Source organism: Falco rusticolus, chromosome 1, assembly GCF_015220075.1.
Source record: "Falco rusticolus isolate bFalRus1 chromosome 1, bFalRus1.pri, whole genome shotgun sequence".
NCBI lineage: Eukaryota > Metazoa > Chordata > Aves > Falconiformes > Falconidae > Falco > Falco rusticolus.
In genome coordinates this window covers 34,688,704-34,706,810 of record NC_051187.1, presented here as the reverse complement: position 1 = coordinate 34,706,810, position 18,107 = coordinate 34,688,704, and the positions used below count along the sequence as shown (strand labels likewise).

At 50.1% G+C, this 18,107-nt stretch overlaps 1 protein-coding gene across 2 annotated transcripts in view; it reads right to left on the bottom strand.

Annotated features, from left to right (window-relative positions):
- KSR2 (kinase suppressor of ras 2) overlaps positions 1 to 18,107 on the bottom strand; it is an 87,131-nt gene that overhangs the window by 16,979 nt on the left and 52,045 nt on the right. For both annotated transcript variants that reach the window (XM_037385238.1, XM_037385320.1), the window contains exons 13-15: positions 16,710 to 16,758; positions 15,636 to 16,003; positions 1,864 to 1,960 (exon numbers count right to left, since the gene is read on the bottom strand). In XM_037385238.1, the coding sequence (XP_037241135.1) occupies positions 1,864 to 1,960; positions 15,636 to 16,003; positions 16,710 to 16,758 (514 nt within the window). The remainder of the gene's footprint in view (positions 1 to 1,863; positions 1,961 to 15,635; positions 16,004 to 16,709; positions 16,759 to 18,107) is intronic.

Genomic DNA, 18,107 nt, shown 5'->3' with positions numbered 1-18,107 from the left:
AGGGTATGATGGAACCTCTCCAGCAAGCCGGAGCTGCTGTTTTAAAACCCCTTGGGTGCACAGGGAGAGCCTGGGCTCAGCACCCATGCTGCACAGCTTTGCCTTTGCACCTCTGTGAACTCCTACAGGGACCTGGGCCAGCCCCAAAGTCCCTCTGCCCTTTGGTGGGCTGCAGCAGGAGCACCCAGCCCCGTGCTCGCCGGGAGGAGAGGAGATGCAGGGGGGCTGCAGCGAGCTCTGCGTGCAGTCCTGCTGATTTGCTTCAGCACCTCATGGGTGACATTCTTCACCGTGTTGCTTTCATCTCACAGACCCAGCCACGCTTCCCCAGTGCCGGCAATGCCTCGCAACACCACACTTTGAAGTTTCCAACTTCTCCCTATATGCACGTGCAGGGGACAGGGGTCTCTCAGCCCAGTCCTCCAAACCCCAACCCATAGGCAGCGATGCAACCCGCCTGGAGAAAGGGGCTGAACCCAGCCATTACCTCCTGCTGTGAACATCTGGGACACGAGAACCCTGAGCATAACTGCAGTGGCAGTCAGGGGAAAACATATGAGGCAACCCAGTGCGATGCCTCAGAGTTTGCTCAGTGGGAAAAATCCATCTTTAAAAGTGGAAAACACAGACTGAAACTAGAAATCAGCAAAGAAGCCCTCAGCACGGATTCAGGCCATAGTTTGCTGCTCCAAGACGCCCCTTGCAACACTGGCTCAGCAAAGAGGGTAAGCCTGTGCTCAACTGTCAGCTCCTGCCCAGAGCCCAGAGGCTTCAGGGGAATTTAAGGAATTTACTTTAAAACAGCATGCACTTTGCTAAATCTGGGTGTAAGTAAATGCAAACCAGACAATCTAATAAGAGACAGCATAAGCGCAGGCAGGGGAATGGCACCGCTCAGGGTATATTGCAGAACACGTTCTTATTTATAACATGGATTTGAATATTTAAGGGGGTTTAAGATCTGCCAAAAAAACTACTGGCTTTTTTTCCCCTTCCAATAGAAATATGTTCAACATAAGCTCAGCCCCAGATGATTTGCTATGGCTGTTTACCAGAGGTGCTAGCTGACCTCGAGCAGACACAGGGCCACTGTCGCATCTCCCATGGTAGGACACGTGCCAAATCTTTTTGGTATCATTTAGTGTTAAATATGTTTGGAATCACAGTACAACCCTACTCTAGCAGACGGCTCAGCACCACTTAGGAAAACAAGCCGTTGCAGACACTCGATGGGAAGCTTTGATGGCTCAGGACCCAACTTCCCAGCCACTTGACCCTGCCACGTGAGGATCCTCCTCAGCATCTATTCATACGGTCGCATCTGAAGTGTCGAAGATGCACTTTGAGTCATCTCTGTGAAAGGAAAAGGTTTTTTAGCTCTGAAAACTGCACGTGTGCTCTGCCTTGTGGCGTGCACAGCCTCCTGCCACAAGCACCACGGCACTGACTCCTCCATGCACCCTGGCTGCAGGGATGCTTGCACCAGAGATGTGAAAACCTCAAATCAACAGCAGATTGTTTTTTTCTTTTTTTCCAAGTGAAGAGGAATACCCAGCCAGCAATTCACTCATGGCAGCAAAGCTGGACTTAAACATCTGCGCTTCAAAGGGGGAAGAGGAGCTGTGGCCAGGACGAGCTCCAAGTTCATCACTGCACAGGGAGCCTCTGGGAAGCCTTGGTGGCACCCCAGTTCAGCTCAAAGTGGGTGAGGGAGGTTTAAGAGACCTGGATTTTAAAGTCAAGAGGTGCTATCCTGCCCAGCCTCCTTGGCTTCTTCCCTCCCGCTCCCTGGAGCAGCCTGGCTGAGCTCTGGGCTGGATGTGGACCCCACTGGTGACAAGCTGCCCCCACACCACACCGTACCTTCACAATTTCTTGTGCTATCTGCCTTGTCTTGTTGACATCCAGGACGATTTTGGCATCTCTCACCACTGAGTAGAGAGTCCGTCCTTTACACAGGCTGAAAGAACAGGAAAAGGGAGAAGATGAAAACATGGATTATAAACCCCGGCCAAGAAACATCCCCAAATTATAAAGGCAGCGGCTGTGGCAGGGAACTATAAATAACTGCAAGAGCTTTGGCTACATCTCAAGGCAGGCTGAAGATTCAGCAGGGAAACTGGGGGCTCTCCCCAGTTCGGCACTGGGGTGGAGCTCGCGCTGCTCCCAGTAACCTGGGCTAGTTCCCGGCTCTTCCCACATCCCAGCCATGAGCAAAACACCTGGCCCTCTTGCTTCAGACTTTTTGTGCAAAACTGGCCGCGGCTCCCCGCCTCTTCCCTTGAAGGATACAATACTCACAGATGTAATATGAGTCAAAAGAGGAAAGACAGGGAGAAAAAAAGAACAAAAAACAACAAAACCCCAATGCACTGTACAATGTCCTCCAATTTTCCTTCTCGTACCAATTACAGTAAAATCTATTTACAGAGCCTTAATTACCAAAGGCAGCTGGAAGGGGGGGGAGGGTCTAAACCAATTAAAAATATATTGACATTTGAATATCATAATGGAGTACGTGGGTGGATGCTGCCTCGACTCCCGCCCACAGAAAAGGGCTTTTTTGCTTTTCTGTATCCACCCACGCTCATTACAGGCAACTTTAGAAAGATGAGACTGGATACCTGTGCCTGGGAAATAAAGCACCCGACACACATCTCGTTAAAGAGGTTTCGGCGACTGCAGACATTAATTTGATCCTGTTCTAGTTAACAAATAAAAAGTTACAGGTTTTAATTCCCCTGCTCTCCCTCCGCTGCATCCTCATTCGGCTCCATCCACTGCTTTCCCCCTTGCCCATCTCCAGCCCTGGGGATGCCAGCACAGATGGCTCTGCATTTGTTCCCTGGGAGGTCAGGAGGTTTGCCCCATTTGGATGCAAACAACCAGCCCAAGCTGTGCCTCATTCTGAAGGGCTGAGGAGCATCACATTGAGCCACCCTGGGTTTGCCTGGGTACCACATTGTTCAGATGGAGAGAGGGGATGGTTTGGACCCCTGGTATGGACAAGGGGAGGAGGCACACCAAGGGCAGCGATGTTCAGCACAGCCCTACAGAGCGGTGAGCAGCCTCACCCCACAGCAACTTCTCCTGGGTTGCAAATCTGGATAAATTGGGAATGCATCATTCTGGTAAAGCCCCACTTTTATTTTTTATCCGGAGGCTAGCTCACGGCAGTACGATGAGGCAAAACCCCCCGGAGACTTCGCCATGTTTTCCCTGGGGACATTGAAAATGGCACCAGCAACCTCCCCGAACCACAGCGCTGCTGCCATCCCCCCCTCACTGCCGCATGGCCAAAGCCATCACTGGGATGCAGATAACGTTCCCACGAGCAGTTAGTCCCCAAGAGCAGGGATGTTAGAGGCTTGCCTCCAGCAAGCTGGGGAAAGCTGGATGGTGTTCATTGGGATTAAACCTTGCTTGCTTCTTCAGAAGCTCAGGGGTACAAAGGACTCTCCTGCTCCTAAACCAAAAGCTCCACATCCCTCCATGGGCAGAGCGCACCATTTTCAGGTCAAGCAGCAAAGCTGGAACAGGACCAGTCCCATATCTCACAGGTTTTGGAAAGACAACAGCACCCTTCAAAGTACTTTGTCAGGGGTTGTGATGGAAATAACCTGGCTGAATGCAAGGGAGCTGTGGTAGGGATTTTAGGGCATCTTTGTACCCATGCAGCTGCCTCCTCAGTAATGGTTTTCCTTGCTCAGGTGTCTCAGCACATCCCTGAGCACATCAGCTGGACTGCAAACCCCAGGCACCCGCAATTACAAATGAGAACTTCTTCTCACTAAACCAGCCGCTTCCTATCTTCTGCAACAGTTTGGCTGCAGTCAAATATGAATTTGACTGAAGATTAAGATCCAAGCACTCAAAATCCTACTTGGAAATAAGCGATAAAGAAAACCTTTGGGTTTCTGCAACTGGAATTAAAGTGTGCAAAATAAGGACAGACATGAATTCTCTTTCCACCACCTTTACGGTATGAAGTTTTCTTGCACTAATTTGCTAACTAAACCTGTAAAGCTTTAAGCTCTACAATGCAACAGGCTTTCCACCACCTCCCATGCCTGACCTGCCTGCACAGGGAGGAGTTCCCCCATCCCTCCCCGTTCCCCAGAAAATGCTTGTTCTCCCCCTGAGAAAACCATTACACAAAGACACTTGTGGTCTGCACTAGTCAGGAATCAAGACTGCAAATGCAATGAATAGATTAGTGCTGGAACAGGGTTTGATTTCAGCCCTAAAGTGAGTTAAGATCAGCTGTTTTCCTGGAAAAAAAGGTTGTTTAGAGAAAAATCCTCAAATTTCTGCCTATCTGAACTGCTGAGATAACCCCAGGAGCAGAGCGCGCAGCCCTTTTCTGATGAGATTCCCATCTCTCCACTTCATTTACAGAGGGACCACATTAAAAGAGGCAATGAATGCACCCAGCGCAAGCATTGGCACAAGGAGAGCAGCCACCGCTCGGCCCTGCGGTGGTGACTCCAGCACATGGCAAGGTCCCGTGGGCATGGGACATGCCACCACCGCTCCTCAGACCCTGGGAGAGCTGGCAAGGCAGCCCAGGTGCCTCTCTCCTCCCCTCAATGAATAACTCCTCTGAATTAATTCAACAAGCGACCGTTGCACTGGCATTTGTTAGAGTTTTCTTGCTGGATAAGGAGCTGCCAATGCAGAGATAAAGCCTGGTTGATACCTATTATGCAGCACCTGAGCCTATTCAGCCACCACCTGCAGAACCTTTTCATGGCAGAGCTCAACAATTTCACTTCTTCTCGTTCCTCATCTGCCGTCAATCATTCCCCATTCGGGCAGGAGCGGCAGGCACAAAGCACGGCTCCCAGGGCACGCACATCATCTTCTGCCTTTCCACTTCAAGAGGCCTCCGCTGAACCACAGCATTGAGGTACCCATCCAGCTTCGAGCGAGCGATGCTGCAGATCACAAGGCCAGAGACCGCCTACGCTTGACACCAGAAACAAAGGCAGACAATTTGCATCTTCAGATGCATCCCAGCTTATTCACCACTGGAGTACACATTCATAAATAAATACTTGTCTTCTCCTCCTAAACCTCTCCATCCCACCTGTCGGCAGAGCAGGCAGGTTGGTGACACGTGGCCTGGTACCGTGCGGTGACCAAACCCCATCCAGAGCCAAGGGACAGCCTGGTCAGGCAGCTCGGGGAGATGCAAAGCTCCTTCCCAGGGTCCCTAGCATCCCGGAGCGCACCTCAACCCACGGCGCAACCTCACAGCCTTCCCCAGCACTAGGACGGTCCCAGCCCCAGCCCGCTGCAGATGCAACTCTCTATTCAAAATGAGGTTTTGAAGTGTTCAGCCAAGCAAGCCAAATCCCAAATTGCTTTATAAACACTCTGCATTTCACCAAAGTGGGCTGAAGACATCAGCAATGGGAGCAAAGCCAAAGCAACTTGCAGAGGAACAATTTGGAAGGGATGAGTGAGGAAGAGCTGGAGCACTGCCTCTTGATATTTTTGCCATTTGATGTGAAAACAGCCTCATCCATCCCCCACCCACTGGGGTTTTTCCATCCCCCACCCGCTGGGGTTTTTCCACCCCCATAATATTGATGGCCATCACCTCTATAGGGTTGAAGACCTCCGTCTGGCTCCCGCTCAGGAGCAGGAATAAATCCAGTGCTGACGGTACGGCGGTTGTACGCAGGTCGCGACGCCGTTACCAGTGTTTTGTGCTTTTCTTCCCTCTGCCCAACCATCCACATAAATGCCCATTAAATTAAATAGGATCATTTGAACACCCCAAAGTGATAAATGCCAGACCCAGGAAGCTCATTACTTGCTAGTATATTGATTTATGGGGAACCAGCTCAGATACCATGGTGATAGTCGACACTATACACCCAGGGGAGACACAGAAGGAGAGAGAATGGGAATTAATAAGTACTTTAATATAAAAATACCTCAGCTAGCAGGTTACATCTGTGCTTGAGGAAAAACAGAGCAAAGGAGGAGCTGCTCAGATGTTTCCACACTCCCCATCAGTTTACTGGTTTTTAGTATTTCACAGAAAAAGAAATCTTTGGGGAATATTAAGAAAGATACAGCCACAGCAACCAGAGCTGCTGAGCTGGGACCTATTTGATTTCATTTGAGTAAGACTAGCTGCAGCAGAGAAGAGAGGGATGAGTACTGCATGTGCCTGCACGTGCCTGAGTTATTCGGGAAGTTTTCAAGCTGTTTCCATATATTGGCTTGTTTTTCTCTGTTACTGACGTCTGGCAATTGTGCGCTTGAAACTAGACAGCCACAAATGCGTTTCACAAAATGGAAAATGAAACAAGGCTGAAGAGCAGCAAAGGGAGAGATTTGGGTTAATTTTTATCCCTAGGCTTTGTTTTCCTCAAAATCAATAAGAAATATCGCAGCCTTGATGCACGCTTTCCCCACTACGCCAGCAAGAGTGAAGCAGAGCTGTGGCATCATCCAGCTTGAGTTCCCCAAGCCCTCTGCATCTAAATGCCACCCCAAGGACTGTGGGGACAGCCAGCCAAGACAAGCGGGGGTCACACCGACAAGAGCTGCAATGAGTTTGTTAGGTCTCAGCCTAAGGAGAAGGCTGGCATGTGTTGAACCCCACACCTATAGATATATATATATATAAGAGGAAGACGGAAGGCTTGGCTGGTTCATGGGCCAGCTATGGAGCAACCCCAGGTCCCTCCAACCACGCAGAGGGATGCTCAGAACTGGTTTCACTGGGATTCACCACTGCCAAAACTTCCAGGTAAAGCGAAGCAGCTCTTCTCTGAGCCACATGCACCCAGCACACAGAGATTTAGTTGGAAGCATTTCAGCCCAGAACTACAACTTTCATTTCCCTCCTCTTTCCCTTCCCCTCTGCTCCCATCGCTTTCAACAAAAGCAAGATGTGGTTTCCTTCCTCCCCGGGCCCCAAGAAACACCACCCATCCTTGCTGGACCATGACCAGGAAGGAAAGCAGCAGCCGAAAGCTTCACGGCAGTGCAGTGCCACGAAATAAAGGCTGGACCAGAAGGCTGCAGACCTGGTGCTGAGCATCAGCATCCATCAGAGCCTGGCCCTGCCAAGTGCATCGCTCAGGGGTGCAAATACTTATCCCATCAAACTGCACCTCCAAGTTGAACCCTCACACGAGTCTCCCAAAGCAACCCCAGCAGGGAATTCATTACCTGCCACAAGCAATGGTTTTGGCCACAGCAAAGCCCAGGTTGCCAGCCGGGAACCTGCAGCGACCCAGCTCCCACTTTGCCTGGAGGAGCCTCTGCAGAGCAAAATGAGATGGGGAAATCGAAAAGCCCTGAAGAGACGATGGTCCCCTCATCCCGCGCTCTCTATCTCCGCCTGATGGAAGCACCGTCCTTTGATGGATATTACTTAGGCAGCAAAATTTTCCTCCCAGCAGCTGGCATGCGAGATAACTACAGCCAGCGCAGCCAAACCACAAGGGCTGGAGTAGGAGGAGGGAGATCAGCCTCCCCGAAAAGTAGCTCCAACTCCATCGTCGCTTCGGAAAAAAACAAGTTATTTAGAAAAAGCAAACTCCATGCATTTTTATTTGGAGGAGATAGTGTCAGAGGAGACGAGCTATTCTACAGCTGCAGGGAAAAGAGCTAAGAGAGAGGTGAATGCAAAGCAGCCACAGGCCCCAGGGGCTTATCTAAAGCCCTGGCTGCAAACAAGTCATCCGAAAATACTTGATGCTTCGGGTGGCACTTGCTGCCTTTTGAAAGGGTGCGCTGGTAATCAGCTCGGAAAGGGCTGGCTGGGTACACGGGGATGTGCAAAGGTGCTTTGACCTATCCTTGCCTTGGAAGGAGCCTAATATATTCTCTGTGCCATGACCCTCCTGCTATTTTGTACTTCAGGAAGAAAAAGAAATTTAAAAAAAAAATCCTGCTTTTGAAGAGAGGGAAGAAGCAAGTCTTTCGATCGAGACTGCTGTCTCACTAGAACTCCATTCCACTTTGGAATAGCAATAATAATTATTAGTATGATTAATAAAAAATTAATAATGCTGTCATAGGAGGGATCTGTTTCCCTGGACAGCCTCCTCTTTGGCTAGGCAGGAGGATGCCAGCATGGAGGTGCCCCAGCAAACAGCCCTGCTCAGCCCCAAAGTGGATCCTTGGCACTGAGGACACTCAAAAAAAAAAAAAAAAAAAAGAATCATGCTGAGATGTCATCAATAGCAAAGGGAAGAGCTGGCATGAACAGAAAGACTTGGTGGGACCGTCTCCCAGCAGGGCACTTAATGACAGGCTTTCCCTTAAACACTCACTTAAATCCCGTCCTTTCTAGTAAAGTGCCTTAGCGCCGAGTCCCGCTGCGTTAAGTACTTTCCCCAAGAAGTCACGGCCAAAATAGAAATATTTCCATGGCATTTTGAAACACTTTTCAAATACAAAGGAGAACTTTCCCCTCAAGCATCCCCCAGCCAGCGGAACACGTTAAGGCGGCGCTGACGAACAGCCGCTGGCGGGGATTTGATGCTACAATGGGCGAGACAAGCTCAGCCAGCACCAAAGCAGCCAGCTCTGATTTCGACATCAAACACCCTCACGGAGGATCAGGCTGCTGCCTTTCCCTATCCCTGCCATCCTCTTTGCTCAAGATATTTTGTTCTCCTCCCCAGCCCATCCCACTTCACAAGGTGCCAAAAGCAATGCTGTCTCCAGGCGGAAGATATATGCTCATTTAATGTATATATTAATACACATATTGACTTTCCTGTTGTCAGTCGTTATCAAGATTTATCCAGCCTGATGGCCTGTTATTGATTGCGAAGGAGTGTATTCCCACAGGTCAATCAATTCTGAACCAGCCTGTGGCATGAAGTCAATACCTACTTATTATATGATCTACAAGCTCCATTATTTAACTGCTAGGGAAGGGGGAACGCAGCAGAAAGTAAAAGGGAAAACAACTAAGAGGCAGGGCAGGAGGTGATGCTCTGGCTCCCGAAGCAGGTGCTCATACATGGGTTAGAGGAGGCAGGACCTGATGGCTTCTGCTCCCAAAATACACCCACGAGAGAAGGGCCAGACCTGAAAGGCAGCTTGGAAACACGCAGCTCCAGGATGTGTGGCTCCAGCCTGGCGTGGAGGAAAACAATGTGGCAGCTCCGTGCCTCAGTTTCCCTCCCATTGAGCAGGATTTCGAGCTCCTACTTAACTTTCCAGGCCAGGAAAGAAGGCTGATAGAATGCTTTGAGTTGAGGATCGTTGGGTTGTAGCGAGGAGAAAAAGCCAACTTGTTGTTCATTAAAGCCCAAAGAGCCACCATGGCTCCCTGGAGGGGACAGCAGGCTGCAAGCAGCACACACCAGCTGGCCCCACGGAGCACCCACAGGGGCCAAAATGAAGCAGCCCCTATCTGTTTTGTCTTAAGTGCAATGCCTTACACCCTTCCCCTTTAGTCCCATCCTTCAAATCATGTTAAATATCCATTCAACCCCTTGCTCCTTGAGCATTAAGATTTACAAGCCCCAAATCCTTCACAGCTGAGCCGGGACACTGTAAATGTCATGAGGTTTGGCACAGGGTGAGCCTCGGAAGAGCTGGGCATTTAAAGCTGAGCTTTGCCCAGAGCTCCCCTGCAGCCACAGGGAACAGGGTCCGGGGATGGGAAAGGATCCCCTGTGAGGAGCCAGGCTTGTTCCTCCTGGCAGCGGAGCCCAGCATTAGACATTGCCAAAAAAACAGCGTAGAAATAAACTATAAAATCAAAATAAACCCCAACATTTAGCCCATGCAATGCAAGAAAGTTATCCTGTACAACACAGGCGTAGCATCTCAGATATTCTTCCCATCCCTCGCTCTCACACCTTCCCTATTAATTTGTGGCAGGCAATGCATTCCCTGTTATGAAAGCCAGTTTGCTTTGCCATGGAGGAAAAAAGAGAAAACTCTCTTTTCATCTTTGGTATGTCACATAAGAAGAAGATCTGGGTTTATGTTCATGCTCGGCACTCAGCTCCCCCCCAGCTCAACACCAGCACCAGGGAAGCTTTTGGGAGATGCTCCCTCTCCGGCAGAAATACTCCAAGTTCCTCTGCTGAAAGGCACCTTCAACAAATCAATTCTCTTTATATAGTCCTGCCATGGTCAAGCTTAATTCCTAATGTTCTTCAATGTTCTCCCTGTTCTTCCCAGTGCATCACGGCAGGGACATAAATCACAGCCACGCAGCCCTGGCTAAGAGTGCCAGCAGCCATTGAGTTGGCTCCCCAGTTGCACCCTGTAAATCTGGAGTCGTTCTGGCATCACACCGTGACAAGAAAGGGGCCAAAACCCAGGTAGAAGCATCTCAGGATGCAAATCCCAGGGTCTTTGCACAGGCTGCCAGTGCCACGCATAAGCTTTTAACTAAAAACCAAGTAATCTTCTTAGAAAAGCTGCACCAAATCCCCCATGAAAGTCAGCAGGAGCTCAAAGCACAGGCAAGCTCCAGCTCAAACCTCCTCTCTCCTGCCTTTCAGACCTACTAACCTTGCTCCCTTCTTGCAAACAACATTCCCATCCAACAAGAGCCATCAGTGTCCCCCCACAAAGCTGCACCAGCTGATGCCCCCACTTTCATTACAGATTCGATCAGACCCAGGGGACTTGGGAAGGATCAATACAAATGAAAATCCCCCCTCCCCCCTTTTTTCTTTTCCCAGAAGGAACACCCAGAATCCAAAAACCTGGTAGTTTCTGCAATCCATTACCTTTGTGGGTGGCTCGAGCCATTTTAATAGCATTAGAAAACTGTTAGACTTTGTCCTTTGAAGGACCTCCTGGGTGGCTGAGGCTTTACCTCCACTCCCCGTGCTGCCACCAACAGGGGCTGGGACCAGGAGCCCCAAGGAGCTGACGGGAGCTTACCCAGGCCTGGCTTTGTCTCATTCAACCCTGGCAAAACAACTTGTCATTTGCATGTATGCAGCAAACATGGTATTTTTTCAGTCCTTTCATTTCCACTGGGCCGAGGACTTTGATGCCGTTTCATGCTATCCATTATGCAGCGCTCAAAGCACCAAGGCTCACATTCGCTCTTGCTCAAGACTAATTAAGATGAATGCTAACTGTCCCCACCGCTCATTACCCAAGAGAAAATCTATTAGTGGCTCTGATGGAAGCGCTCTTTGGAGTCACCGCCTCCCATTGCCAAAAGATGCTGAATTTCTTCCTTTCCTTTCCAACCCAGACGGTCACATTAAAAGACAACTAAAGAATCATAGACTCATAGAATGGTTTGGGATGGAAGGAGACATTGAAGATCAACTAGTCCAACCCCCCTGCCATGGGCAGGGACATCCTCAACTCAATCAGGTTGCTCAGAGCCCCGGCCAACCTGACCTTGAATGTTTCCAGGGATGGGGCACCTACCACCTCTCTAGCCAACTTCTTCCAGTGTTTCACCAGCCTCCTCATAAAACATTTCTTCCTTACATCTAGTTTGAATCTACCCTCTCTTAGTTTAAAACTATCACCCCTTTTCCTATCACTACAGGCCCTCCCAAAAAGTCTGTCCCCATTTTTCTTATCAGCCCCCTTTAAGTATTGAAAGGCCACTATAAGGTCTGCCAGAGACAACCCCAGCTCTCAGCCTGCCCTCACAGGAGAGGTGCTCCAGCCCTTGATCATCTCCTTGTCCTTACGCTGGGCCCCAGAGCTGGACGCAGGGCTGCAGAGGGGGTCTCACCGGAGGGGAGCAGAGCCCCCTCCCTCGCCCTGCTGGCCACGCTGCTGGTGATGCAGCCCAGGGTATGGTTGGCTTTCTGGGCTGCGAGTGCACATTGCCAGGTCACGTCCAGCTTTTCACCCACCAGTCCCCCAAGCCCTTCTCCTCAGGGCTGCTCTGAATGAATCCCTTCACCCCGCAGCCTGCACTGATACCAGAGGCTTCCCCGACCCACACGCAGGACCTTGCTCTTGGCCCTGTTGAACCTCACGAGGTTCACATGGGCCCACATCTCAAGCTTGTCCAGGTCCCCCTGGATGGCATCCTGTCCCTCAGGCATCTCAACTGCACCACTCATCTTGGTGTCATCTGCAAATGTACTGAGAGTGCGCTGGATCCCACAGTCTATGTCATTGACGAAGATATTAAGCAGTACCAGTTATCCAGCCAGACCGACGGTTAATGCCGAGAAAATCAGAGCGTTACCCCAAAAGATGACGCTGCCAGCAAGCTGCTGCCTTGGTCACACCTCCCAGCTTCTGGCTGTGGTGTTTGGAGGGGGAGATTTCTTTCTGCTAATGAGATGATCCTTGAATATCATAAGTGAGCAGGAAGTAAAACATAGGGATGTGAAAAAGTAAAAATAAACCCATCTATAAATAACCCCTCTCCGGCAGCACTGGGCAGCATGGCATCGTAAAGCCCCTTCCAGGGACGGGCAGCTGCTTCCGGCATGCTGACAGGAAAATGGAGATTTCTTTAACAGCTACAAGAAATTGCTCACTTCTTGGTGGGAAAAATGTCCTCAAGAGACCACCTCTGGGCACCCAGAAGAAAAGGGGCCTCTTTGCACACAGCCGATTCAGCCCCAGGGATGCACGCTGGGAGGATTGGGCAAGGAAATCTGGACATCCTGGATTTTTATCTGTAATTACCCCACCAGACAGCTGGGACTGATTTTCTCTCACTCCAAGCAGAGTTTGGTTTAAGGTTACTCCTGTAAACCCACGGGGAGAAGTTGAGTCCCTTCAGAAAAATCCTGTTTGAAGAGCAATGCTCTCGCCTGTGTGGGGTCACCAGTCTCCCTCCTCCCTTAGTGCCACATCCTGCACCATTTCCACTATCCTTGACCATTCCCAGTCCAGCACACACCACATCGTCCTCTTCCCAGACTCATTCCCTACAACATCTGAGCAGGAGCTCCCATCTGTGCCATGGCAGAAGAGTCCCCAGAGCTGTTATATCCCTTAGGAAGGACCTGCCTATCCCAAGAAAGCAGGGCCAGATAAGGAAACAGGCATGGGATGGAGACCTCCACATGGCAAGAAGGCTTTTACCCACAGGAGATGGTCAGAGATGTCCCAAGAAGCCCCCAGAAATGTTCAACCAAGGATGAACCAGACAAGGATGGCAGGCAGGAGGGCAAGGGAGCATCCCTGCGCTGTCGCTCCAGGAAACGCCAGGGATGCTTTGCCCTGATTGCCCCAGAGGTGCCTCCTGCGGAAGCACCAGCAGAACAGAGCCCCACAGACAGCCTCAAAGGGGAATAAATTGTGTCTGGAAATCACCTCTGGGCTGAGGCATGTTCACTCATGTAGTCTGGGCTTCCCAAAAATACCTTGAGACTGAGCTGAGTCCCCATCTGACACCCCCCTCGGCTTTCCTTTATCCTCATGGCCAGCCCAGCACCAGCACCGGACACGAGCTGATCACACCCCAGAAATCCCAGCAGGAGAAAATCAAACAGGTTTCCAGTTGCAGTTAAAAAAATAGCATGATGTTGATTCAAACTTCGAAGAATACAGACAAAAGCAGGTTGCCAGTTGTAGGCAAAGAGCAAAGCAATGCTTGGAGACATTTCAAGCACAGGTTATATTTAGGGCAGCCAAGAAAGCTGTACTTTGACCTTAAAAAAAGGACTGAGTACAGATGGGTAGAAAAGCAAGCTGAGCAGCACGCTTCACAGACCTCACATTAATGCATCAAGCTGCTGCACCGCACATATTTATTTTGTCAAACTGTCAAAAACGGCACCTTTATGGTTTTATATAAAGAGGTATTAGAATAGAAAACACTTTGTAGCTAAAAAAAAAAATTAATATATTGCCCAGGATTTGATATTGAATATCATTTTAAAAGAGAGCAAATAGAGGCTGCAAAGGGATCGCGGAAAAGAGCGGGACAGAGAAGCTACATCTTCCTCTGGGTAGAGCCAGCAACATGGTGTAACACATGGATGAGGTCTCTGACGCATCGATCTATACATGTGTTTTCATGCTTTTCAAAAAGCTTTTGGCCTGAAGCTAGCTAATAGATGAAGATATGCAAAGCTGCTGAATTTTCCCAGATGACTATTTTTTGGTTTAAAATAAAAAGCATATTTTTTCCAGTCCCCAGCTGGGAAGAGCCAGTCTTTGGTTGGTGTCACCCTGTCTCTGGAGGATGCATCTCCCGAGCCAAATGCAATCCATGAACCTACCAGAGCAGGGATGTCATGGCATAAGAAGTCACAAATTTGGGTTAAAATCCTTTGCTGTTAAGCAAGAAGGGGAGCAGAGCAAAGTTCCCACCCCAGCACCCGCAGAACTGTCCCAGCTGGAACCAGGAGGTGCTGCTTTCAAAGGGACATTAGGAAAGGATGATGCAATATTTCATCGCTAATGGCTGTTGGAAGCATTGCCATTTCAGCACAGGCTTTTTGAAACATTGCCAGGAAGAGGCTGGAAATTCAATCTCTTGGGGAAACTTCTCTGAGAGAAGGTAACCCATGGTGGGATGCAAAGCAGCACCACATCAAGCCCCGTGGCTGAATACATGGTCTAGAGGTGAGGGAAATAACTGAATACTCAGAAATAAATGTTTTTCACATGACAACAGCTGCTCTGGGAGCAGCTGCAGCCTTCCTGCCTTGAGCCCAGCAGGGATTTTGTGATTGCCCACCCATGCAAGGAGTACGCTGGGATGCTCAGTGCTGCCTCAGCACAGGTGCTCGGTGCTGCGTTTCCCACCAGGCACGTGGGTGACAGCAGGTACATGGGAATTCCTTGAGACCAAGGCAGCTCTGGAGATGTTTGAGATTGTTTGGAAGACTCCAAATCCCAAGTTGCTCTCCAATCAGCTGCAGTAAACCTCCTCCAGCAGTCTCATCCCTGCTGTGATGTCCCCAAGCATCACCAGCTGCCCAGCACGCAGCTCTCCAAGCCCCCAACCTCCCTTCCCTGGCTCCATCCCAAACTCACTCCTATTAGTCCCGTACCCAGTTTGGGGTGTAATAGAGACAATAGCTTTGGGAAAGGAAGGAAATACTCCAGGAGACCGTGACTTATCTTGCAAGGTCTCCCACCTCCTCAGGAGAGAGGAGATGCCGTGGATGGGCTCCAGACCTGTGGAATACCAGCCTTCATGCACGCACCCCGTTTTCCCACCTCTGCTGCCCTTCTGGCTGTTTCACAGGCCATTGGACCTAACACCTTCACCCTGCTGAGCCTTCAGACACCTGTTTTCACAGCACCCAGTTGTTCACAAAACCTGGTGTTCATGTGACCAGCTGCTTTATGCAATTAGAGGCTTTTCCACGCTGTGGCAGTGCTCAAGCAGGATCCAGACCCCACCACCCACCCGACCAGGGCACCATGCAAAATAAACCCCCTAACTCCAGGACAGAAATTGCCAATCCCACCAGGTTACATCCCTCCTGGTTAAAACAACTCATTCTTATCTCTGGTTAAACCATACCTGTCTCATACTTCACTTCTACAGGAGATAAATGGACCCACTTAGATGGGTTTGCTATCTACTTTGCAGCGTAAAACACAGCAGATGGAGACCATCCCTTTGCTAGGGCAGGGAGACATGGCCAGCCTCACCTCCCGATAACGTTTGACTGCAGGAAGGTGTTTCGGAAAGAAAAAATTATTCCAGCTGAGCACGCAATGTCCGGGTTTACCTGGTGATGATGGCAAGGTGGGGAGGGCTCATGCAGGCTCCCATGAAGAGCACCACATTCTCGTGCCGGGTCTGCCGGTACGCCATCACCTCCCTCTTGAAGGCTTTCAGCTGGTCTTCATTGTCCCGCTCGATGTCGATGAGGCGGATGGCCACCTCCCCATGCCAGCGCCCATGAAAGACCTGCCCAAAGCGGCCCTTGCCGATGAGCTCGCCGATCTCCAGTTGCTCGAAAGGGATGTCCCACTCCTGGAGGAAGATGCTGGTCTGGCTGGCCTTGCGGGGGAAGTTGCGTGCAGAGAGGAGTGAGAGGTTCATCTCTTCGAAGTCATCCTCGGACTCCTGTGCTTCCTCGGGGCCTTCCTCATTCTGTGGGGGGAGCCAAGGATGGTGAGCACAATAAAACAGCGGGGGGGAAACCGCAGCCAAGCAAGATAATGTGGACAAAACCCCACTAAGCCATGTACTGCTTGCTCAGACTCGGAGAAACTGGGTTCCAAAGGCAACCGGGCAGTTGCAGGTTATGCAAAGCCAGCAGAAACCCAGATTTTTGCAGGGAGACGTTCACTGAGCCCAGGGTTAAACATAAGCGTGTGGCACACCACAGCATTTAATTCATTTGCCTGAAAGCAGCCTTTCATCCTACCCTAGCCAAGCTGTGCTCTAATACCGACTTGCTCCCACCCTGGCACCCCCAGGTCTCCACACCCAGCCCCCCGTGATGGCTCTGACTCTTCCCTTGCTGCTCCATATTGGCTTTCTGCAGGATTTACAGTGCCCATGAAAAGCTGCATCCCTGTCCTCACCCTTCAGCCCTTCCCCTCCACCACATTTTTAATGCATCTCAGAAAAGCTCATAGAACTATAAACTTGAGGGTAAACATGAAGCCCATGAGGGTCCCTCTTCATGGGGTAGGGACACGGATGCCTGGGCAGGATCAGGACTGGCCATTAATTCAATTATCAGTAATTTCACTGCACAGATGCTAAGCTTATGTGGTTCCTGTGAAATGTGCCCCAAGATATGCATAAAATAAAAGCCCGTTAAGCACAGGAGCGAGCCCAGCCATCTCACCTCCGAGGTGGGCTCCACTTCAATTTGAAGCAATGGGTTTCCTTCCAGGCTGTTAAAAGAATTACTGAATTACTGCCGGGTAAAAACACAGTTAGGTGGGGAGCACAGGCAGGCATCGAGTCCTGCTTCCCACAGCATCGCTCTGCACCAGGACTAAAGAGATCAGGGAGGAGAAGTACCAGGCTCACTGATAATTTGGGAGAGCAATCCCTTCCCACCAACGCCCTGGCTGCCTCCATCCCTGGGGATGGCCCTGGGGGCTCACACAGGAGCAGGAGGATACAGGGGAGAAGCAATATTAATTGTTGCATTAATTAATGTTGGATAGGTGAAGTTCCAGGATGGATTTGGTGATTTGCACATGACCAGGTCTCCATCCTGTTGCTCAAAGCTCATGATGCAGAGAATGTACCATCACCATGTGACCTGGGAGGCATCACCCCCAGCTAACCCGGCGTAAGGGACAGATTTACACCCTCACAGCTTTTGACCACATCAAGGCAGCACCGAGGCATGCACTTATGGCATTTCTAGGGGTTTCTAAGATCAGAATTACCCTCCAACAAACACCAGCCAAAGCAACAAGCGTGACTGATTAGCAGCCAGAAAAGAAGAAAATGGGCGTTTCAATTAATTTTGAGAAGCAGAGGTTTCAAAGACCCTCCCTGCAGTAAGAACACCCAAATTTGCCTAGTTTCCCAGCTCCCTGGCCAGGAGCTCCTCTTTTTCTTCTCCACTACCACAGGACCTCCCACCATCAGGTCCACAGCCAGGGTCTTGCTGCACCCAACAGTTAACAGGGAATTTGAGCTATTCTGTGGGGAAGGTCAGCTGTAGATCAGGTGGTTTTGAGCGTACTATATATTATAGATTATTATTATCAATAATAAAAATAACAGCATCCCCTCCCAGAGCCAGCAAGAATCACAGGAGAGGCATAACACCCCCCAGGCCACTTGGACACAGTGGTCCTATGCATCCTATCCCATTCAATTGCCACTAAAGAGCTATAAATCCCAGGGGAGACACTGGTGCATATATGAAAGGAGCCAACGCTGATATTTTAAGCAGCGCAGAAAGCCCAGGTAGATGCAGACAGGTCCTGCCACCCATCACGATGCATGGGTGGTTTGCAGGAGGAGCAGTCATCTCCTGCCTGATCTTTAACCCAGGCACGAATACCTGTCTCCCGACTATCTGAAGCACAGTCTGATGTTTAATCCAGCCAAGCCCGTGGCACCCTCAGCGGCTCCTGCAGGTTATTTTCAATGGGGTGAACAAGAGGAGAATCACAGATTCTGTGTATCGAAAGCTGTTCTCCCACAAAAGCCTGCCAGCCCTGTGCCTGATACCTTGCTTTAGGCAGGGAAGGAAGTTTAAAGAAAAAAAAAAAAAAAA